We start from the raw sequence: 22,350 nt of genomic DNA, 5'->3' as shown, positions 1-22,350 counted from the left end.
GCTCTGGGGAGAAAAGACAAGTTCTCCAGAGGGTTCTGATTCCACCACTTCTGGTCCCAAGACTGGCAAAATCGCTGACTCAATTTCCTCGGTCTGCTGGAGGAACTGATGTCACACACAGGAGAGAGTGGCTGAGAATTTAATACTCGTAAACGGCACAAACCGTAGATGTGGGTGGTGAGTGACCCCGTGTCTCTGGGGATGGGAGACGAGACGTGGGTCAGACGTCTCAGCGGCAGCCGTAGGCACCCTGCAGGTGCACCTGGGAAGTGGCTCCTTTCAGCCCCAGGGCAGCCCTAAGAGGTAGGTGTCTTGCCATCTTACGCATGGCGACAGACCCAGAGAGGTCAGCACGGCGAGGCTCACGCGAAGGCCAAGGGGCCGAGCCAGGATCTGAACCCGAGCCCTGCTGTGTGCACAAATCCCTCGGACCCGGGGTGTTGTTCTGCTCCCGGAGGCCTGTGAGGGCCAGGCTCACGCTCGCTGCCCTGGGTTGAGCGCTAGAACCACCTGGAGAGCTGGCGGGCCCCACCCCTCTGCCCAGGGTGGAGTCGGCCGGGCGGAGGGAGTCACCCCACCCCCGAGAACCGGGAAGCAGCAGAGAGAGCAGGTGGAAGGGGCTGAAGAGCCAGGTCACAGGTCCTGTGCTCCGCGCCAGAATCCCAGGAGCCAGCGAGCGGCAGAGGGTGGTGGCGGCTCACGGGGTTCCTCGACAGGTGCTCCGGTGGTCCTCACCGTACATCTATCTACCTGCTGCAGGCAGGATTCCACCCTGCTCGGTCAGGGGACGGGGGGGGGGTCAGGCGGCTCACTCACAAGCGGGGACAAGGAAGGGACGGGGGGCGTGAAAACCCAGCAGCCTTGCAGAACACCCGCTGGCCTCCTGAGGGGTCTGCCTGGGAACCGCCACGCTTTCGAGTGAGTCGAGACACATTCTCTTTAAAAGGGGTTAATCACGCCTTGATCGGTGTCTCTCCGCGGGGCTGCTGGAAGCCTGGGGAGGATGCCCAAGTTTGGGGCTGGGGAATGCTCTGGAACTCATCTGCTTTCAGCACTTCGATTTCAGCTGAGGGGACCAAGGAGGCCACGGAGAAGGGACGGACCCACAGCCTCAGCCGGTAACGGGCAGAGGCTGGCAACGCTCAGCCACCTGCCTCGGCGGCCCGCTTCGCAGAGCAGCAGGACGACTCCGGACCCTAGCAGTGGTTATGCTGGCCTGGAGCCCGGGTGAGGGGGCCCAGACCCAACACGACCTTTTCACCCCCACGGGGAAGACTGCTGGATGGTGAGGACGGACCCACTTCCCCGACAGGTTCCACCCGCTCACAAGCCTGCCCTGGGCACGTGGCACCAGGGTCAGGGACAAACAGACCACAGGGGCACTTAGCTTCACAAATCCGAGGACGGCTCGGTGGGAAGCCTTCCCACTAAGCAAGATGCCCCCGACTTGGCTCTGAAGTCTCCTCCTGAGGGAAGCCAGCTCTCAGCTGCCTGCCCCCTTCCAGCGTCCAAGCTCTGGGCCACAGAGGAACTGCCTCCCAAGCCGGGGCCGCAGAGTCACCCCCGCAGTGCTGGGTTCCTGGGACCGCCAGGCGGAGACAGGACGGCCCCTGACAGCCCAGGCTGGGGCGCGGCCTGGTTCTCGGGGCTCACTCTCCGCTGTGCCGGGCTTTGCCCGTCAGCCGGCGGCGCTGGGTCTTGCTCGTACGGGTGGCACTCGGGGGCTTCTTGGTGGAGTCTTGGGCCCGTCGGGGATGTTTCCTCTTGCCCTTTTTGCGACTGTGTGCATGCAGCGAAGCCGTGAGAGCGGAGATCCTGTAGGAGGGTGCAAGGCTGGTGAGGCTGGGAACAAGGCATGGGTGGGAGGCCGGGTGGCGGGGTGACTGATTGCCCGGCTCCCGGAGGACGTCGGAACAGGCCTTGAGTGCCGGGAGAACCACACGCATGCCAAAGGCAGCCGGCTCTGACCCCAGAGGCCCTGCCAGCTCCTCAGCTCATGAAAAGGCCTTTACCCCAGGCACCGAAGGCACCCAGGGCTGGCCATTCTCAAGGAGTGGAGGTGGGGGACAGTAAGGAGGGAGGGACTCCTCAACAGGCAAAGCAGAGCGGCTGCTCCAGGCTCCACACCTGCCCCGTGCCACCCGCCACAGGCCAGCGAGAGGCGACTCCACAGGCGCGGCCACCACTGTCAGCCATGAGGGAGCAGTGTCATAGGGGAGGACAGGCCAGGGCTCACCGCTGGGACAGGAGGGGATCTCTGGACTTCCTGGGTAAGGCTCTGGTCAGCTTCTCCGTGGATGACGCCTCTTCCTCGGACCCGTGCCCGGCCGCTTGCTAAAGAAGCACAGGACAAGGACTGTCACACAGAGTGGCAGGTCGGGAAGCCTGACCCCGAGCAGTCACGGCTCTGTCACGTGAGGGCATGGCCTGCCGCTTCGAGGCCCGGCTCGGGGGCTCGGAGAAGGCCGCGGGTGGAAAAGCCACGTGTGCCCCCAAAGCGGGGATCACACGGGGAAGAGCTGTGTCTCAGAGCCTCACCCCCAGTTTTCGAGTTCTTTCACCTGTGAACGTCTGACCGTCCACCGTAAGCGGAGGCCGGGAGGACTGTGCGGAAGAATGAGCACAAAACAGAAGGTGAGGGCGAGACCACTGAGGGCGTGACAAGGCAGCAGCTCAGGACTTAAGGACACGTGAACCCGCGACAGGAAGTGTGGTTTGCCTCGTAACCATGTACGTACAGGTATTTCCGGGAAAGGCCCACACAGCCAGGCAGACACAACTTCAGCCGGAAATAAACGTCTCAGATGACACTTAACTGGGAGGCTTTTTGATGTTTTCAATGACGTTCTGCTCTCTTTCCTTTTCTTTAATTGTTCACTTGTATTTATTTGTCGAGAGCTGAGGCCGGTCCGCCCGCGTAGCATTTCCTTGTCACTTCCCAAGCCTCTCCCTTCGCTCACACCCCCAGCAGTCGGTGCCCCTGACCCTGCCGAGGCGAACAGCCTGTGACACCAATGGAAGCGGAACACGACACGCTGCCGCTTCACCCAAAAGCAGCGTTTTCAGTCCGCCCTTTAGCAACGGCTCGGTGCGTCATTAGTCAAGGCGCGCTGAGTGCTTTTAAAAGGGGGGGATCCTTTTTTTTTTTTGATGTTGGTCGCAACCTGCTAACACCTCCCAGCTCAAAGCCTGACAACTTCCGTGTGACTGCTACCGTGCAGCGGAGTGACCACAATAAACGGCGATCTTAGGTGCTTCTCTCGGATTAACCGCTTTTACACTCACGGCAACTGCCACGAGACAGGCGCTATCACCAGTGACTCCCCCCGCCCTACTTACTGGGGCAGAAAGGAAAGCTGGCAAGGCAGACACCTGCCCACGCTCCCACAGCCGCTCAGGCATGGAACTGGCTTCTGGAAGCCCCAGGGTCAGGGATTTGGTCCGGGCTCTAACGAGCGCCCAGCAGGGAGAGAGCCCCCGGCATTGCAATCCCCAGGACATGGGCCAGCACTTAGCAACCCCGACAAGCCGGTCTGCACCTGGGCCCCTTCCCTCCTGGGGCCGGAAGTTACACCCACCTCGGGTGGGGGCAGTCCAAGCAGGCGGGCCCCCGAGAGGTCCAGGTCGCTGATGGTGGTCACGGTGACCGTGTGGTTGGGATGGTCATACTGCACCGACTCTGTCTTCGCTGTCACCAACCTGTCCAGTTCGTCTGCCTCCTCTGTGCAAGGTGGGCAAAGAAGCGGGTCGCAGCCTCATAGCACAAGTGACCACATTCTAACCCCCCTCCCAGCCCTGGAGCGCAGCGGCCCCCACTACTCTATGGGAGAGTGTCCAGGGAAGTCACCGGCTCCAGAGCCTGGCCTGTGGACAAATGTAAGTGATTCAACTCCTCCCTTGATGCTCCAGGGGGACCTCAGACCATCTGGTTCTCATCAAGGACAAACCCGATGTGACCCCAGCAGCTGCTGCTGCCCATTCCCTCTACCCCTAGTCCCTCCAGGCCTCAGAAACTGGGCTTTCTGCTAAGGAATCGCTTTACCAAGACGTCTGTCCTCCTCGTCTCTGATCCACTCACATTTAGACGTCCCTGAACACCACCTGTGACCCCCAGGTCACCACCAAGACGCCTAGAGCTAGGGCAGTTGGCTTCTGTGCAGCCCCCACACCTCTCCCCTTTCACCCACCAAAGGATTAAAAAAAAAAAAAAAAAAAAAAAAAAAAAAGCCTAGGCCTGTTAGCTGTTCTCCAGGTCCGGGCAAACCTGGGACTTACCCAGAGCCTCCTCTCTCTCTGCCAGCATCTTCAAGTACTCCTGATGGCGCTAAAGCCAAAAGGGAAGGGAACACAGTGAGTATGGCCTCTCTGGCCAACCCCAGGCAAGAGCACTGCTCACCTCCAGGGTGAGTGAGACCATGTGTGGCTCGGGATGAAACACTAGGAGATTCCATCCTGAACCTTCCCCAGACCTGGGCCCACCATGATTCTACCTGTACAAACTGCTCCCCAGGCCTGCCCACACCTCCCCTCATTCCTGCAGATACCCCTATTAAGGCTAACCAAGGCTGTAAATCCCTTGGGAGTCAGATATAGATATAGATATATTCAGATACATATATATTCAGATATATATATATTCAGATACATATATATTCAGATATATATATATTCAGATACATATATATTCAGATATATATATATATATATATATATACACACACACACACACACACACACACACACACTCTCTCTCTCTCTCTGTCTCCCTAGTCCCCTTCCTCCTCCCCCTGCACCTCCTCCCGGAGTTTCTTCTGCTCCTCCTTGAGCCGATGCTTGATCTCCTCAATGGCTGCCTTCTTCCGCTCTACCTTCCGCTTATGGAAGCCGGTCAGGTACTCCCTACCGGAAAGAGGCAAGGGAGAGTCAGGAGGGGACACAAGGAAAGGAAGGCTCACTCCAGGGAGAGAAAAACCACTACTTCTGTACTGCTCCGAAAATTAACACGGGTTTAACTCACGTATTCCTCACAACTTGTAAGCAGGTACCAATTCCCAGTTTACAGATGGGGACACTGAGGCACAGAGAGGCTAGGTCACTTGCGAAAGGTCATAGAGAGTGTAAGTTTAGGAAGAAGAGGGAGATGCTGCCTCTTTCCACCCACCACCCTCCAAGGCTCTCGACTTCAAGCAACAGGGCCAGTGGGGGCCCTTCTACATTGCCAAATTCCATTACCCAGGGGATTAAGCCATTTCTAGCAAGGCCACTTTTAATTTTTTGTTGTTGTTGTTTATTCATTTTTGAGAGAGACAGACAGAGTGTGAATGGGGGAAGGGCAGAGAAAGAGGGAGACACAGAATCCGAAGCAGGCTCCAGGCTCGAGCTGTCGGCCCAGAGCCTGACGTGGGGCTCAAACTCACGAACCGTGAGCTGAAGTCGGACACTTAACCGACTGAACCACCCAGGAGCCCCCTTAGCAAGGCCACTTTTAAGGCCACCCTCATCCAGACATCTGCAAACTTTCCACCCGACTGGCACATTTGCCCAGGACACCTGCCCCCTGGACCCAACTGTAGGGCCTGTTGACGCCACCCTGTGTATCCTGACGATGCTCCAGCATTCCCCTCTCCTATCTGATCTTGGCTCCTTCTCATCTCTCTAGTGCTGGCTGCACCATCCCCAAATGTTCCGGGGCCCAACACTAGGTTTTTCGCTGACCCGCTACCATATGCCAAAGTGGCACTCTGAATGGATAGCATCTGACGGACTGGACGCTGAGGCTCAGGGGTCCAACTCAGGGGTCCTGCGATCAGGCTGGCACACACACCGAAGGAGCTCAGCACACGTCTTGACGAGTGAATACGTGAACTTGAGCCACTCTCATCTCATTCACTCATCACTCATCACCAACAGCTGAGTCTACCGCGTGTGGGGCGGCTGGGCTGGGCTAGGGAGGTCGAAGCCACCGCTACAGAGCCGCCACCTCCCAGCCGAAGCGCACACAGCAGGAGCAAGGTGCAAAGTGAGCAACGAGAGGGCGGGGCGGGCGGTTCCATTCCCCACGCTGGGGGCCGGTAGCGGCCGCTTCCATTCCGCAGTGGGGGTTGGTGTCGAAAGGGGGGGGGGGGGCAACGGGCCACGCCAAGAGGGAGGGGCCGGAAGGGACCTCTGCGTGAGTGGAAGCCGCCCGGGCCAGGCCGTGGCCTTGGCCGACAGCCCGAAGGAGATCCGCTCCAGGCTTGGCACTCACCGCCGCTTTTCTTCGTCGAAGCTGAGAACGAGCCTCGGCCTCCGGTCGTCGCCATCTCGCTTCTTCTTCTTGTTGCGGCCCATAGCGGTGAGGCCTCCGGCAGCGCGCCGCCCGCACGCCTAAGACACTTCCGGGTGTACCGTTTTTACCCTCTCGGGCGCGCCGCGCGCTTAGGCTCCGTCGTTCCGTTCCTCAGGCCCCGCCTTTTAAAGGGGCCGCGGGGCCGGCCTCCCCAGCCCTGCGTTTTGGGTGTTCCCCCTCCGTGATTCCTAACCCCAATCCGTCTCGTAGACTAGCAACAGTGAAAGCGAGGTTCCAGAGCCTAGCACGGTGGCCGGCGTGCAGTAGGTGCTCAGTACGGAGATATTAGTAAACGGGCCAAATATTTCTGATCCTACTTTTGATTCTGATGTCAACTCGTTGGTGGTCTCCCAAGAGCACACTTCTGGGGCCAAACTATCTGGATTAGAACCCTGGTCGTCCACGTACAGCTGTGGTTCTGGACCAATTGCCTTTGCTTTGCCCCAGTTGGCCTATTTGTAAAATGGGGATAATTACAGTGACTTTGTAGGGTTATTGCAAGGCAGTGGTTTTCAAACTTTGGCTTGCGTCAGAATCCCCCAGAGGACTTGCTGAAACACAAATGGCTTTGCACCTGCTTTGAGTTCCTGATTCAGCCGGTCTAGAATGAGCCCCATAATCTGCATCGCTAACACATTCTCAGGGGTTGCTGGTCCACGGACCACGCTTTGAGAACCACGATTCTGAGGAAAGGTGAGTTATGTCACAGTGTGTGTAAGTAAGACATGCCTTGCACGTGTTTGCGACACAAGCCGTCTCCCCTGTCTGTGTGTCAGTTTCCCGGAGTGTGCCATGGGGGCGTGACAGCACATCCTCTACTGAAAATGAGGGCACGCATGTGAAGGCGTTCAGTAGAACACCACCTGCAGGGGCGTTGTAGTAACTAGGATTGTATGCCTGAATCCCCTATCTCAGTTCATCTGTGCTGGGTGCCGCAGACAAGCTGCTACCTTTGCTTTTAAAGACTGGCCAGTCTGGCAGGGTCACAGTGCAGGGAGAAGCACAGGAGGCTGCAGGAGCTCAGTGTTGGCTCCTCCAGTGCAGAGGGCTTCTCAGAGGAGGTGACCCCAGAACTAGCTGAGAGTAGGGACATCAGAGGAATAAAAGGCCCTTAAGACTCCGCCCCCTTCTCCTGTGACAAGTAACGGGGAGCCCAGAGAGCAAGTAAACACACGTGCATCGAGTGCCTACTGTGTGCCAGGCACACGGAGAAGAGACGTGTTCTTTCAGCAGACGCAACGTGTCCAAGGTTACAGGGCTACTCTGTGTCCAAGCTGGGACTTGAACCTGAGTCTGTGGCCTCGTGGTCCAGCTCCCTGGGCCACTGGCCTGAGGGATCCCTCCCCCAGGAGCTCGCGTGCCCGCTCTGGAGGGCAAGATGTGGACGCTGACCGTGGGTTTTGGAAGGAGCCAGACACACAGTGGGTACATCTCTCTGTGAATGTCGAACCCATTTCACAAGGGGGCTCTGCCTGAAGGGTTCCATGCTGGGTGCTGAGAGGAAGTTATCCTCGAACCCAGGGCACAGCAGGGGACTGCCCCAATGGTGGGGCTTCAGGGTGATGAACACTTGCCCTTCTGACTTTTTGCCCCTCAGTGGCCACACCCTAAAACACCCCTGGTACCCTCCCTCTGGGTAGAAGCATTGCCCTGGCTCCGGTGATGCCCCCAGCGATGCTGGGCTTCCTCCTGGATCCCCGGCACTGGGTCTCAGGGCTGCTGCCTGCTGTTTACCAGGTTCCGCTGCCCCAAGCAGACTGGCTATAGATGAAAAATGCCGCAGGACTTGATAAATCATAAACTTCCCTGGGCTCCTTCCCTCTCCACGGTCCACCCGTTCAGTCTTCCTCTGTGCTGAGGAATGTTCTCGGGGCCTCCCGTGGATTATCTCAGTTGACCTTGCCAACCTCCCTGTGACTTGTGTGTAAGTAATACATGCCTCGCACGCTGCTCTCGCCCCTATTATACAGGTGAGGAAACGGAAGCTCAGGCAGGGGAAGTGCCTTGGCCAAAGTGGCTCAAATAGTAAGTGGGGTACAGAGCCATTCCCTGACTTCTGTCCTCCCCGAACTTCCAGCCTGACACAGAGACAGGGACCGAGGAAGGGGACAGCTGCTTCTGCAGGACCTTGTGTGGGGAGCTCTGGGTGGTTGGCTCTTGCAGCCCATCCAGCCCTTGCTGCCTGCCTGCCCCTGCGGAGCTCTGGGAGACCTCGGGTCCAGAAGCTTCCAGTGCAGAGCGAAGCCTGCCACCTCAGGCAGGCACCGTTACTCCACACTTCCCAGGGCATTTCAGGTCCCCTTGCCCCAGGAGAGGAGACAAGGGCCTAGTACCCCACCCAGACTCCAAAACTTGAGAGCCCTTTATGGCAGCTCGTGGTCTAAAACACCTACCCCTCTTTGGATGGGTTTCTCCTTTGAAATCATTTTTATGGTTACTGAGCACCTACTGGGTACCGGGCACCATGCATTTCTCTACATTATTTCAGCTAATCTTTGCAACAATCCCACAGGGTGGATACGAGTATTTTTCCAATTCGGTAATGAGGCAACTGAGTTCAGAGAGGTCTAGCAACCAGTCCTAGGACACACAGTGATGGAACTGGGGTTTGAACACAGGCGTGTTTGACTCTGAACCCAGTTTCCTTCCTCCAAACCCAGTGGTTTCATTCCCTATCTGCCCCAGGGCTTTCCTCTGCCCCGTTGTAGTGCCTCCCAGACCTGGTGTATTGTGGGTGTTCAGCCCGCCTAAGGAGCATCAGTGGGGCTGAACCCCGAGGCCGGGGAGAAGACAGTCCAAGAGACACTTTCTCCGTTGTCCAGCAGAGGGCGCCCCACCACAGCCAGACTTCCAAAGCCGTTTCCCTTCAGGCGGCCACTCGGGTGCCCCAGGAGAGCCCGGAGATGGGGTGTGGCTCGTGGCAGACCCCAGCGTGTGCACTCCATCCTCCTGGGGCCGTCTTATAGGGATGTTCTCCCTAGGGGACCCACTGAGATGGGAATCAGCCACCCAAAAGGGCTCAGGTGCAAATACTCCCATTTTACAGATAGGGAAACTAAGTCTCAGGGTGGAAAAGTGCCACTGTGAGTCCCACACCCAGCGCTGCCCGGAGAATGAAATTTGCCAGCCCTTCCCCCCAACCCCCCCCCCCCCCCCCACCACCCCGCATACACACACAGCTCAGGAGATAGTGCCCTAGGGTTTGGGGGAGCCCACACCGAGGTTCTGAGCCTGAGTCATCCAAAACATTGGCTCGGTTCTGGGGGCTGTTTCTCAGGGAGGTAGGGGCCTGCGGCAGGGAGCAGGAAGGAAGAGGTGCTGGGAAATGGTCGGTCTGCAGGGTGGCCCGGCCACCAGCTCAGATCCCATCGCTTGTGACAAGGAAGTGTGATGGGCTGGGTTAAACACCGCCCTCTGGGGTGACAGAGCCTGGAGGGTCTTGAAGACGTGTCCTCTTTGGACATGTCTCTCCAATAAGAGGAGAGACACATGGACACCTCATCTCAGGCCGAGTGAGTTCCCCGAGTTCCTCTGCCCTGCAGGAGGCCTCTGGGGGCCTGGAGGCTAAGCTGCAAGTCTGCTCGGTTCTCCGTGGGGGCGGGGGTGCTGGCATGGTCCCTCCACACCCCAGTTCCTCCTCTACAGAAACAGGCCAGCAGGGGCTGCCTGGCTGGCTCAGTCTGAAGAGCATGTGACTCTTGATCTCAGGGTCATGAGTTTAAGTCTCACATTGGGGGTAGCGATTACTAAAACTAAATAAACTTAGGAAAAAGAGAAGAAAAGAAAAAAAAAAAAGGCCAAGGCCCATTGCCCAAGCCCATCTTTCCCGGAGTCGGGATGAGGGTCCTGCCCCGGGGCCACGGAACCAGCAGTTTCCAGACTAGCACCCTGGCTGCCCTTACACTCCAGCATTGGGGTATGTGGCCTGGGCCCCACAAAGCTGGGATGCCTGGGGAGCCCCACAGGGCTCAGCTGGGCCCGGTGCAGGCCAAGGGGTCCTGTCATCATGCAGAAGCACTTTCCTCCCCTTCAAATTCGGGTAAGAATGTCTCACGAGGTAGTGCAGCAGCGATGGGAAACTGCTCCCCACCTTGTGCCAGGCATTAAACTTGACCTGCTTCACACATCATTTCATCTTCAGGACAGCCCTCCGATAGGCTCAGAGAGGTCAGTTAACATGCACGAGGCCACACAGCTCGTAGCCCCCACACTCTGAACCAGAGCTCTTTCTGGCCCACGAAAGCCAATGAGGGGAGCCTCAGGGATTGGTCCCGCCCCCTCCCCCTGTGCTATCAGATAACCATGGCACGGATCGGTCTGTCCATGCCTCTTTCCCCCTGGTTTCATTTATTCGGCATCTTTTGAGCACCTACTGTGTGCTGGGGCTCACTGGGTTGGGAGCTGTTTGAGGACTGTGACTGCGTTTCACTTAGCAGACACCAGTCCCCTCCTATGCACCGAGTTCCCTGTTTGGCCCTGGGGACCCAGGGGAAGATGTCCCTGCAGGGGAAGATGTCCCTGGCACTTAAGAGGTGTGCACCGAGGAGGTGAATGGAATAGAAGAAAGGAGCGGAGCCTGGGGGAATTGGTGGCAACCCTCTTTCCCGCACCCTCCCCCCTCCACACACACACACACACACACACACACACACACACACACACACGAGGACACGAGGCTGGGCTAGGGAGAGGACAGGCAGCTGCCTTTATTAGGGGCCATGAGCCGGCTGGCTTCAGTCAAAGGCCATGCACTTGATCTTGAAGTCGCCATCGGCTGCCAGGTAGCTGATGGCCTCCAGGTTGAGGCGGTTGGGGAACTTGAATGTGTGTCCATCTGGCAGCTTGACGGTCAGGTCGGCCTGGTCGAAGGAGATGCACACCTGGCGGGGCAGAGAAGGGCAGTGAGTGGTGTGGAGCCCGGGCTGGGCAGTCATAGCCAGCAGGTCCTGGGCCCTCGGAGCTCCTTCCTCAAGGAGCCCTAACAGCAGCCCCACTTCCTGGGCGGGGCTGCTGAGGCTGGGAGAGGGGCTGGCGCTCAGCTCATTGGCCATCACGCAGCAAGTGAGGGGAGGGAGGGGACTGGGGCAGAGGAGGGAGGGGAGGGTGGGACCTAGGTGTTTAGCCAGTATACCCAGCTCCGCCCCAGCCCACTGCCCCCAGGCCCCAGCCCACCTCTGCGACCGTCCCCGGCTGGAAGGGGAAGGCGGACTCGCGCTGCTCGGCGCCCCAGGCCCCCGCGTCCTTGCTATTACACACGATGGTGTTGACGTCTCCGTGCGCTTCAAAGCGAGGGTTGAAGTGCAGGCACAGGTTGTCCTTGTCTTTGCCCAGGTTCAGCACGAAGCTGGGGGGGAGCAGGGGGCATTGAGGCCTTCTCGGCCAGCTGCAGCCCCCTCAGACTGACCAGCCGGGGCCACTCAGTGCACCATCACTGAGCGGGGAGGCAAGACACCTGGACCCTAGTTCTGGCCCTGCCACCTCCTTGCCGTGTGACCTTGAGCAAGTCCCTGGCCTTCTGTGGATTTCAGTCTCCTCATCTGCACAATGGGCGGCAGTACAAGAAGGATCGCTAAGGGTCTTGCTGTGCTGACGGCCAAGACTCTCGCTCACCGACCTTAGTGTCCCTTTGGTCAAGGATGGGGACTCCTTCCAGAAGGTGACCTCTGGGAGGGCAAGTGTCCTGTCTGGTATATCTCTGCACTCCCCGTGCCCAGCATGATGACACACAGTAGGTGCTCAATAACGATGGCGCAAATAAACACATAATAACAATAACCGGGTTCATGGGTTCCAGCCCCGCATCAGGTTCCGTGCTGACAGTGCAGAGCCTGCTTGGGATTCTCTCTCTCCCTCTCTCTCTCTCTCTCTCCTCCTCCCCACCCCAACCCCCCCCCCCCCCCCGCTTGCATACACTGTTTCTCTCTCTCAAAATAAATAAACTGAAAAAAATAATAATAATAGCAATAACACATTTGCTGAGTGGAGACAATAGCAATACCCCCGGGGGTGGGGGGTGGGGGTAAGAATGAAATGGACAATGCACGTGAAATGTACGGCTCTTTCTAATGTCCGCTGGTCATCACCAGCATCGCTGAGAGAGAGAGAGAGCCAGCATCTCACCTCCTCCACACCACCACCTGCCCCCTCCGTGATAGGGTAAGACTGAAGCTCGGGCGGTTGGAGGACTGGTCCAAGGTCACACGGCTACTGAGAAACTAGGCAGCTGGCCTCGTGAAGGAATGAAGGAAGGACCGGAGGGACGAAAGGTTGAGTGAGTGAAGAGCGCGGGAAAGAAGGACCTCCGAGGGCCAAGGGCGGGGCGACACCCCTCGTTCCCTCTCCCGGGCCCCCCCACCCCCACCCGCGGCCTTGGCTCGCGCGCACAGTGGGGGCAGGGCCAGCCAAGGTAGATGACGAGGCCGCAGCTGGTTTAGTTTAAGAGGCTCCGGCAGAGAGGGAAGGGGGCGAGTATACAGGGGGCGTCCAGACCCCGCGGAGGAAGTGACTCACTCAGAAAACGCCGCCGCCGACAACCCCCCCTCGCAGCCGGAGGGAGGGGCGGGGCCTGGCCGGCCACGCCCCTGCCAGACGCGGGGCCGGACCCTCGGGCTCCAAGCCGCCTGCCCCCGCCCCCCAATCCGCACCCCCTCACCTCTTGGCTTCGGGGGCCACCTCGCCCCGCACTCTGAGGCACTCGCCAGGTTTGAGATTCAGGTTGCTGGCGACCAGACCCTGCAAAGACGAGACCACAACCAGCCGGGTTAGAGGACGCAGTGCCCGGGGGTGGGGCGGCGGGGTGGAGTCGTCCCCGCCCGGGATCCTCTGACCCGGCCTGCGGAAAGCCTGGGGAATCGGTAGCAAGTTCTAGACTCTTTCTCTGTGTGGTCCTGGGCAAGTGCCTGCTCCCAACCGGGTCCTTTTCCTATCTGTAACACGACTGAGGTCGTAGAAGCCAAGATCTGAAGTTTTTGCGGTTCGGCTTGAGGATTTTGGATTCAGAGTGGCTATGCTCCATCCCTTGGTTTAATAGATGGAGAGAATCTGACTCGGAGTGAGTGACACTGCGATTTGGTGGCAAAGGAAGGGGGATGGAGAGGTCCGCCCTTCGGTTGGAAAGGAAACAGCCCGGGGCTGGGCGATCCCCCACCATCCCCTTCGAGCCCCTCGGTGCAGAGAGGGGCAGGGGCTGGAGAAGAGACCCCTAAGGGGCGCAGCCAGGCCCCTCTGCAGAAGGGAGAGTGGCCACCGGCCGGAGTCAGCAGCCTGGCTGGTTCAGCACTAGCAAGATCGAGCGCACAACTTAACCGGCATGAGTGGTTCCTTCTGCCAGAACCGTGAACCCTTTCCCTCGGGGCCTGTGGAAGAGGCTTGCCTCCTTCTCTCTCCCTTAGCACCCGTCTCCCAGCATGGGGAGTGGCGAGGAGGGTTACCCAGCCCCCACCCGACTAGCCTGGACAGAACCACCCTCCACCCACTAACCCAGGCAGGCGCCCTCCCGGGCAGCCTGTCTCAGATCCTGGCGACTTTGCAGAGCTCTCTGGAGCAGAGGATGACTCTGCCCTGGCCCAGCGACTGGGGACAGCTGCAGGAGGGGGAGGGGACAGGAGGCTCTTTGGGGTGGAGGAGGGGGAAAGGGACAGCGGCTCGGGCGTCCTTCAAGTGCCTCCCTACCCCACCAGTTGGCCACACCCTTCTGACTCCCACTTATCAGGGAGCTGCAAAATGTCAAACCTTGGCAGAAATAACTGTGCTGTCAGACCCTGAAGGAATTCAGATAAGTCTGAAGCCAGAGAAGGCCTTTGGGGACCATGGCGCCCACCCCCATTTTACAGACGGGGCCACTGAGGCCCAGAAGAAAGAAGGCCCTTGTTCCAAGCCACACCCTGGGGACTAGAACCCAGATCATCTGCGCCTACTCTCCTCTGTCTGCCCCCACGCCATCCCTGGGCCTTGGAGCGGGGTCCCCGCACTCACGCAAGCCATGATTGAGGACAGGAGGATGTTCCTGCGGACTGCGGCACCAGTGGTCTCAAGACGCTAGGAGAGAGATGGGCCCCCGGGGCCGCTCCCACCCTTTTAACTGGACCAGACTCCGGTGAGTCCCGCCCCCCTGGGCGCCCAACCAATTGCAAGTCAGGACAGAGAAGGGGGCCCCACTGGAGGCGGAGTCAATGGAATTTTGAAGCCCTTCGGGAGCAGAGGTGACCAATCGGAGCGGTAAACCCCCTTCTTCTTTAACCACTCCCCCGGGGTCCAGGCTCCACCTCCCATTCTCCTTCATCCCTCCCCACCCCCCACCCAAAAAATTGTGCTGTGGCAGGGATTGGGGGAAGCCAATGGAAAATAGTTTGAGGATGAGTTAGGCACGAGAGTTGGCGGGAAGGGGGCCTAGGGCCAGCAGGCCGAGCTCCGGGGGTAGCCAGAGAAGATGGCTGAGGGGATACAGGGTCCTTCAGGGAATTAGAATTGGGGTTCTTGAGGCTGCCCTGGCAGGGACCAGGGCGTGGCCGCGCTGCAAGGCCTCTGCAGAGAGCCCAGGACCATTAACCACAAGGCCCTGGCCCCACCCGGGCCTCCCCCGGAAGCAGGGATTGTGGCTGCTGTTCAGGCTTCTCGCTAGCGCTGAAGAAAGGCTGGGCCGGGTGCCAGGCCTGACGCTGCTGCCTCCGGGGCTCAGGCCTCAGGCCTCAGGCCTCCTGAGGGGCCTGCTGGGGATCGTCCAAAAGCCCCTGCCTGACAGCCTCCGGCTTGAGAGTCAGGCCTGGGAGGCGGCCCGGGATGGGCCGAGCCGTGAAGGGTTGGGGTCCCCCCTCTGAACATCCCCCCCTCCTGCTCGCTTCCCATCTGTCTCTCCAAGGCTAGGCACTGCCTTTTCTTTCTCTAGTCATTTAGCAGACATTTTACTGAGCATCTACTATACGCTGGCCTGTGAGGAGTCAAAGGTGAACTCCATCCAGCCCCTGCTTTCAGGTAGCACACTGCTGGGGCCGGACCTGGCCAGGAACCTGAGTAAGTAGCATGTTGCTGGCTCTAAGGGAAGTCATGAACAAGCACCGTGGTGCCGAGGAGAGTGTCCAGAGTGTGAAGAAGGTGGGTTTTGAAGGACGGATGAAGAAGGAGGGCCTGGCTTTCCAGTGTGAGCAAAGGCGCAGACCGGAACAGTGACCATCTGGGCATGGCTGGAGTTTGGGGTATGTTGGGGAAAGATGGGGCATGGGGCCGGGAGGCCAACAGTACGTGGATCATGAAGGGCCTCTTTAAGGGGCTTGGCCATTGTTTTAAGTGAGGGTGCTGGGGAGCCATAGAAGGTTATAGGGAAGGTGAGTATTGAGGACAGACACGAGTTACAGGGAAGATCGCTGCAGCAAGAGTTGAGGGTGGATTGGAGGGGTGCTCGCCTCATACCCAGGAGCCAGGAGGAGAGAGGGGGATGGGGAGCACTAGGCAAGGTGGGGCACTTACTCGGAGAGCTGTCATTGGGACCTCCTTCTCCGCATTGCCATCTCCCTTCTGAAATTGCCAGCACCGAAGATGTGGACCAGGAGGGACTCACATCTGGAGGCCAGGCCCTCCACTGCCCCCCCTCCACCCCACCTTCCTCCGGATGACTGAAGCCCACCCCTGGCACAGCGTCGTTGGGCCTCGACGCAGGCCGCCCCCTGTCTGAGCCCATCACCCCTCGGAGACCAAGCCTCCGAAACCAACCACAGCTGCTTCAGTTTTTCCTCCAGGGCCTCTCCTAAACCTCAGTGCAGGGAGGGGGTGGGCGGAGCCAGCTCCGAGGCCTTTCCTGTGTGCTTCCCCTCCAAGGGCCACGGACACCGCCTGATCAAGCAATAGGGGCATTTGAGGAGTCCTGGACCGAGGAGCAGAGGTGGTTCCGGCACAGTCCTTTCCTGGCTGCGTCGCGTGGGTCTGGGCTGGCTGTCCCAGCCCAGCAGGAGGGCTCCCAGAGCATCAAGAGCTGCTTCCCCCCTGCTTCCCCCAACTTGGAAGACAAGCCCAGCACCACAAAGCGTTTGCTGTTGGACGAGGGGCTGCTTTATTCTCCAGGGTCTGGCCAGCTGAGGGCTGGTAGAGAATCGGCATGGCGTGGGGAACGGGCCTCCGGAAAGGCCCCTCTGGGAGTCCGGGGAGTCTGGAATCCGGTCCCAGCCCTGCCACGCCGTCCCCCAGGGCATCCTGGCAAATCAGTCTGCCCATCTGTAAACTGGGGAGGTGAAACCCTGCTCTCCTACACAAGGTTACTACGGGGTGGAATTCATGTCTGTTTCACTAAATAGGTGATTCCCCCCCCGCCCCCACAATCTCAGAAGGTTTTAGCTTCCCTCTTGTCTCTTTCTAGGCTGAGCTTACCTTTCTGGGGTCAACACCTCTGGGAAGTCTCCCTCTTACCCCCACCTTACTCCCAACAGTCCCTGCCTGCCTATGCTGGAGCAGGGAGTCCCTCCAGATTCCAGTGTCCCCTGTAACACGGGTCATGGTTTTCCCGGGTGGGGGCAGGGACCAGGTGCACTGTGTGTGCCGAGCTCCCGCCCAGTCCTCGGGGCCTCCTAGCGATGGCACCCGCTTATCTGCCCGGCCCTGTGCCCGGCGCCTTGCTTTCATATATTATCTCATTTCATCTACACCTCCCCCCTGCCTGATGCTTGCCAGCTGGGATGTACCGCACAGGGAAGCCGCTCCGGGCCCTGAAATGAATGAAGCTGGTGTCAGAATCGGGAGAAGGGAGGCGAGTCCTAATTTGGGGGCTGCCTGGCTGGGACTGCGGCCAAGGACCTTACCCTCGCCGAACCTGTTTCCAGGCCTGGAAAGTGGGAACGTTACCATTCACTGACTGGCTGCAGGATTACAGAGGTGACGTGTGGGGGGCTCCACATTAGTTCTCTCTTCTGCACCCTCAAGGCCAAGGCTCCCCACCAGGGGGGATCTCCTTCTCCCTCACTGCTCTGCAGCAGGGGCAGTGAACTCTCTGGAATATTCCCCCATTCTACAGGCAGCTCTATAGGCTGGACCTTGGCCGCTGCTGTTAGAAATGAGCTCAGCACCTCTGGACGGGGGACCCAGGCCAGCGCGGCCCTTCCCAGCCTGCCGACTCCTGCCCTGTCCTGCCCGCTCCTGCCCTGCCCATGTGAAGCCAGTCCCTCCTCCAGCCGGCAGTGGCAGGGAGGGCTGCCAGACGCATTGAAACACCATCCACACCCCTCAGCCAACCTGACTGGCCCAGCCGGGGATGGTGGAGGTGAGCAGAGCAGGCTCCGAAGTCCTAGAAGTCAGAGCAGGAAGCGACCCCAGAGATTCTGCACCTGATCTGCTCCCTCATTTAAGGATGGAGCAGAAGCCACCCAAAGAGACCGGCTACTTGGCCAAGGTCACACAGGGAGCTAGGGCTGAAGTGACTTCCGTCTATGGAGCCAAGGAAAGAACGTGATCCCGGGATACCTGGACCTCAAAAAGTGATCTTTTCCGGGGTGCCTGGGTGGCTCAGTCGGTTAAGCGACCGACTTCGGCTCAGGTCATGATCTTGCGGGTTTGTTGGTTCGAGCCCCGCGTCGGGCTCTGTGCTGATGGCTCAGAGCCCGGAGCCTGCTTCGGGTTCCGTGTCTCCTTCGCTCTCAGCCCCTCCCCCACTTGTGCTCGGACTCTCTCTCTCAAAACTAAATAAATGTAAAAAACCAGTGATCGTTTCCTCCTGCTCCATGAAGGGAAGAAGGGACGGTGGCAGGGTGGGGGGATGCCCCCTAAGCTCAGGCACTCTCCCAGCCCCCACTTACCTTGCCCATCCGTCTTACCTCCCTGCCTTCGTCTGCTGCCCAGACAGCCACCTCCCCACACACAGTGGGCTCCTGTCACTTTTGCCTTCCCCCCTGGTGTCTGTCCCCCTTCTGATTACAGGCCCTCACTCGTCTTTGGGGAACTACCTCTCCTCTCCCAGGAGGTCTGGGTGGGGTTGAGGCCCTGCCATTCATTAGCCCTCTAGGGCTCAGGCATGAGTCTTTATTTTTGTAACGTTTTCTTTTGCCATAATTACAGACTCGCAGGAAGCGGAGAGCTCTTTAAGAGCTTAGAAAATATTTGAGACCTGAAGAGAAAAAATGTATTGGCTCTGGAATGGTAAAACTGGGAAATGAATCAACCTTTATTGTACTCCCGCTTAAAACCTGGTGGTGGTAAAAACAGAAACATTTGGAAACAATTTTCTTGGGTTGAATTTTCTTATTTCAAAAGTGTGTCCAAGTCTTCCTAGAGGTTGGTCACTCCTACCTTAGATCCCCATGGCCAAATAATGTCTCAAACGTATAAAAATGCTTTGGAAATGCATAGCAACCTCCCCGCCCCGCCTATATTTAATGTGGGACTTAAGGGAAGGGGGTGCATTTTAATGTTTTCTAGAATATGCCTGGGGCCTGTGTATCAGGAGAGTTTTTGGGTGGCAAGTAACAGAAAACTCAACAGAAATCATTCTAAAAACTATAGAAAAAATGTTTATTAGAGAGAGAGAGAGAGAGAGAGCGCGCGCGCACAAGTGGGGGGAGGGGCAGAGAGGGAGGGAGACACCGAATCCGAAGCGGTCTCCCAGCTCTGAGCTGTCCACACAGAGTCCGACGCGGGGCTCGAACTCACGAAACGTGAGATCATGACCCGAGCTGAAGTCAGACGCTTAACTGACTGAGACACCCAGGTGCCCCATCAACAGAAATCATCTTAAAATTAAGGGAAACTTTCACATCACAAAAATCTGGACCGAGGAGGTTTCCGTGGCAGCTAATTCAGTGGCTCGATGAAATCATCTGGGATCTGGGTTCTTGTATGATTGTGGAGCATGGCTGCGGAGACAGTCCTAGCTTTTCTATGTGGCCATAATCCAGGATTAGTCCTTGCCCCTAGGAGAGGCCAGCTAAAGGATTTGGGGTGAACAATGTTAACATCTGCTAAGTATTCTCAAGTGAATCAGTGCAAGATATATACAAAGGGTGATTGAGCAAATTGGTCAAATGTTGACAACTGGGGATCCAGGTTCATTATCCCACTGCTGCACCTTTTCTGCTGTTTTGAAACTTCTCTAAACTAAAACTTGGGGAGTTGGGGGCACCTGGGTGGCCCAGCACGGAGCCTGCTGGGGATTCGAGTCTGTCTCCCTCTCTCTCTGCCCCTCTCCTGCTCATGCCCTCTCTCTCTCTCTCAAAATAAATAAATAAACATTAAAAAAACCCACAAACATTTTTTTCTGAATTAAAAGTTGGGGAAGGGGCACCTGCTTGGCTCCAGTAAGCATCTGACTTCAGCTCAGGTCATGATCTCCTGGTTTGTGAGTTCGAGCCCTGCATCAGACTCTCTGCTGTCAGCACAGAGCCTGCTTGGGATCCTCTGTTCCCCCCCCCCCCCGGCCCTCCCCAGCTTGTACTTCCTCTTTCTCAAAAATAACATTAAAAAAACAGTAAAAATAAAACTTGGGGGATATGAGAAAATAAGAAATGTATATTTGGTCTCTGACCCCAGTTCCTACCAGTGTTCCTAAGACCCTTGGGATTTCCTAAGTGACAAAAGAGCTGGGAACGTCTTTTGTTTTAATGTTTGGTCTTTGACTCAGGTGCCTGACACAGAGCTCCTAAATCCCTTGGAAGTTCCTGGCAGGCATACATCACCCTAACTCCATGGGGAGAGAAGTTCCTGCACTTGGGACCCTTTTGGACCTTGCCCTGTGCATCTCTCCATCCAGCCGTTCATCTGTATCTTTACATATCATTTATTATACAATAAACCAGTAAACATAAGTGTTTCCCTGAGTTTTGTGAGCTGTTACAGCATATGATTGAATCTGAGAAGGGGGCTTTGGGAACTTCCAATTTATAGCCAGTCGGTCAGAAGCTCAGGTGACACCCGGGACTTTCGAGTGGCATCTGATCGGGGCGGGGGTGGCGGGGGGAGGAGGAAGGTGGAGGTGGGGGGAAAGGGAGTCTCATGGGACTGGACCCTTAACCTGTGGACCTGTGGAGTCGTCACTAACTCTGGGTGGTGCCAGGATCGAATTCTAGGACACCCAGTTGGTGTCCACAGAAGACTACAGACTTCCTCGGTGCAGGAAAACCCAGACATCTGGTGTCAGAAGTGTTCTGCGGGTAGAGGAAACAGCTTTCCCTTTTAGGTGGTGTCGGAGAAGTGGGATTTGCTAGAACCGCCCAGGCTCATGGAAACATGTGGTTTGGGAAGAGAAAGGAAGGGCAGGGATGAGGAACCTTCGGTTCCCGAGTAGCCGAGGCGCCACGTGGCAGCTGTGTGGTGCTGAGTTACTCATGGTAAAAGTTACCCATGGAATTTAGAGACGACTCCAACTCGCGGGGACTTGGTCTACTGGACATATAAGGAAATGCGGGAAAAGCCACAGGGACCATCCCTTGGTTGTGGTTCCTCTGAATGGTGAAAATGAAATCACCGGAGTGCTAGGCGGGAAGGTGATGCTAGGCAGGCCGAGCTCAGGTTTCAGTGAATCTGAGCTCCTGTCACTGGCCTCACAGCCACCTCCAAAGGGAAACATCATGCAGTCACCAGAAAGTCTCTCCAAGGCCTCTGGTCACCAAGAAGGTAGTGGATGGGGGTGGGGGTGGGGGTGGAGGAGGGAGACAAAACCGGAAATTATGGACACCAGAGAGCGTAGTGGGAAGGAGTTGTTTCATTTCGTGGATTGGGGTCATCAGCTTCCTGAGATATTGGTTTAAAACTTTTCTGGGGGTGCCTGGGTGGCTCAGTGGGTTAAGTGTCCGACTCTTGGTTTTGGCTCAGGTCATGATCTCCCTGTTCATGACATCATACCCCGTGTGGGGCTCTGCGTGGACGGCACGGAGCCTGCTTGGGATTCTCTCCCTCCCTCTTGCTCTCCCCTCCTCTGCTTGTTCTCTCTCTCTCTCTCTCTCTCAATAAAGAAACATTAAACAACAAACCTTTTTTCTGAATTAAAAGTTGGGGAAGGGGCACCTGGCTGGCTCAGTTGGCAGAGCATGGGACTTCTGATCTCAGAATTGTGAGTTTGAAGCCCATGTTGGGTGTAGATTTCTTAAAAATAACATCCTTAGAATAAAATTAAAATTGGGACGCCTGGGTGGCTCAGTCAGTTGTGTCCAACTCTTGATTTCAGCTCAGGTCATGATCTCAGGGCTGGTGAGCTTGAGCCCCACATCAGGATCTGTGCTGACAGTGTGGAGCCTGCTTGGGATTCTCTCTTTCTCCCTCTCTCTGCCCCTCCCCCTCTTGCTGTCTCTCTCTCTCTCTCTCTCTCTCTTTCTCTCAAAAATAAATAAAATAAACTTTAAAAATTAAAATTAAAAAGTTGGGGGAAACAGCCAGCCCCAAGTTCTTCCCATCTTTCTGCTCTGCCACCTGAAGTGGAGAAGTCTGTTGGGTGGGTCTCATGATCACAGAATGGCTGCCAACAACTTCTGCACCCAAAGCCCAGAAGAGTGTTTCCCTCCTCCGGCCATGTTCTTCTTTTCAAAATATTTATTTTTGAGAGGGAGAGAGAACATGAGCGGGGGAGGGGCAGAGAGAGAGGGAGGCAGAGGATCTGAAGCAGGTTCTGAGCGGACAGCAGAGAGGTGGGCGTGGGGCTCGAGGACCCGGAGATCATGACCTGGGCCAAAGTCGGAAGCTTAACCGACTGAGCCACCCAGGCACCCCCAACCATGTCCTTCTTTGAAAGCGGGGCAAACATTCCCAGGATCTCCCAACAGCCCTCCCCGTCTTGCGGGTCAGAAGTGTACCGCAAGTCCATGGCTAAACCAATCACTGGATAGCCGGGGAATCAAATAACCATGATTGGCTCAGACTCAAGCTTTAAACCAATCAAGAGTCACTTCCTGGGACTGGGCTGCCTCCCCCTTCTGATTCACAGGCCACCGTGTGCTCCGCTCAAGGAAGTCAGGTTTCTGTCCACAGGGACGGTGGGGAGGGGCCGCTAGGTCCAGAGCGGAGCCGGGAGGTGGGCACTCCTTGGGGACGTGGGGGGTGGGGTGGCGGGAACTTGTCCC

The 22,350-nt window shown here is 57.4% G+C and overlaps 2 protein-coding genes, 1 long non-coding RNA gene and 1 other non-coding gene across 8 annotated transcripts; 1 reads left to right on the top strand and 3 right to left on the bottom strand.

The window, feature by feature from the left end:
* Positions 1-123: 123 nt before the first annotated feature.
* Positions 124-6,386, bottom strand: NOL12 (nucleolar protein 12). 2 transcript variants are annotated; one of them, XM_042947761.1, is made up of 6 exons: positions 6,248-6,386; positions 4,794-4,899; positions 4,276-4,324; positions 3,579-3,721; positions 2,237-2,334; positions 124-1,815 (listed from the first exon to the last, which is right to left on the bottom strand). In XM_042947761.1, exons 1-6 carry the CDS (start codon positions 6,328-6,330, stop codon positions 1,650-1,652), a joined length of 645 nt encoding a protein of 214 aa, XP_042803695.1. In that variant the 5' UTR covers positions 6,331-6,386; the 3' UTR covers positions 124-1,649. The 2 variants fall into 2 exon arrangements, with proteins under 2 accessions (XP_042803695.1, XP_042803696.1); XM_042947762.1 differs by lacking the exon at positions 6,248-6,386 and adding an exon at positions 5,716-5,801.
* Positions 3,002-3,130, bottom strand: LOC122225738. The gene has a single exon (XR_006205342.1). It is a non-coding gene; the product is annotated as a small nucleolar RNA SNORA21 (small nucleolar RNA).
* Positions 6,387-11,010: 4,624 nt separating the features above from the next.
* On the bottom strand, positions 11,011-14,400 carry LGALS1 (galectin 1). Its single transcript, XM_042947760.1, has 4 exons — positions 14,303-14,400; positions 12,981-13,060; positions 11,501-11,672; positions 11,011-11,208 (listed from the first exon to the last, which is right to left on the bottom strand). The coding sequence occupies exons 1-4, from the start codon at positions 14,309-14,311 to the stop codon at positions 11,062-11,064; spliced, it is 408 nt and encodes a 135-aa protein (XP_042803694.1). The 5' UTR covers positions 14,312-14,400; the 3' UTR covers positions 11,011-11,061.
* On the top strand, positions 12,994-17,857 carry LOC122225110. 4 transcript variants are annotated; one of them, XR_006205121.1, is made up of 5 exons: positions 12,994-13,379; positions 14,161-14,545; positions 15,299-15,519; positions 16,139-17,185; positions 17,325-17,857. It is a non-coding gene; the product is annotated as an uncharacterized LOC122225110 (long non-coding RNA). The 4 variants fall into 4 exon arrangements; XR_006205119.1 differs by having other exon boundaries at positions 12,997-13,379; positions 15,299-17,185; XR_006205120.1 differs by having other exon boundaries at positions 12,998-13,379; positions 14,161-14,423; positions 15,299-17,185.
* Positions 17,858-22,350: the final 4,493 nt, after the last annotated feature.

The sequence above is a fragment of the Panthera leo genome, chromosome B4, assembly GCF_018350215.1.
Source record: "Panthera leo isolate Ple1 chromosome B4, P.leo_Ple1_pat1.1, whole genome shotgun sequence".
Lineage (NCBI taxonomy): Eukaryota > Metazoa > Chordata > Mammalia > Carnivora > Felidae > Panthera > Panthera leo.
This window is presented reverse-complemented; position numbering and strand designations above follow the sequence as displayed.

Excerpts from the sequence above, each read along its gene's own strand:
- LGALS1 (XM_042947760.1), bottom strand. Across the intron at positions 11,673-12,980 it reads GTGGCCCCCGAAGCCAAGAG|CTTCGTGCTGAACCTGGGCA; the intron begins GTGAGGGGGTGC and ends GCTCCCCCCCAG. Across the intron at positions 11,209-11,500 it reads AGCCGGGGACGGTCGCAGAG|GTGTGCATCTCCTTCGACCA; the intron begins GTGGGCTGGGGC and ends CTGCCCCGCCAG.
- NOL12 (XM_042947761.1), bottom strand. The coding sequence starts at position 6,330 with ATGGGCCGCAACAAGAAGAAGAAGCGAGATGGCGACGACCGGAGGCCG. Across the intron at positions 4,900-6,247 it reads TTCGACGAAGAAAAGCGGCG|GGAGTACCTGACCGGCTTCC; the intron begins GTGAGTGCCAAG and ends TCTTTCCGGTAG. Across the intron at positions 4,325-4,793 it reads AGAAGAAACTCCGGGAGGAG|CGCCATCAGGAGTACTTGAA; the intron begins GTGCAGGGGGAG and ends TTTTGGCTTTAG.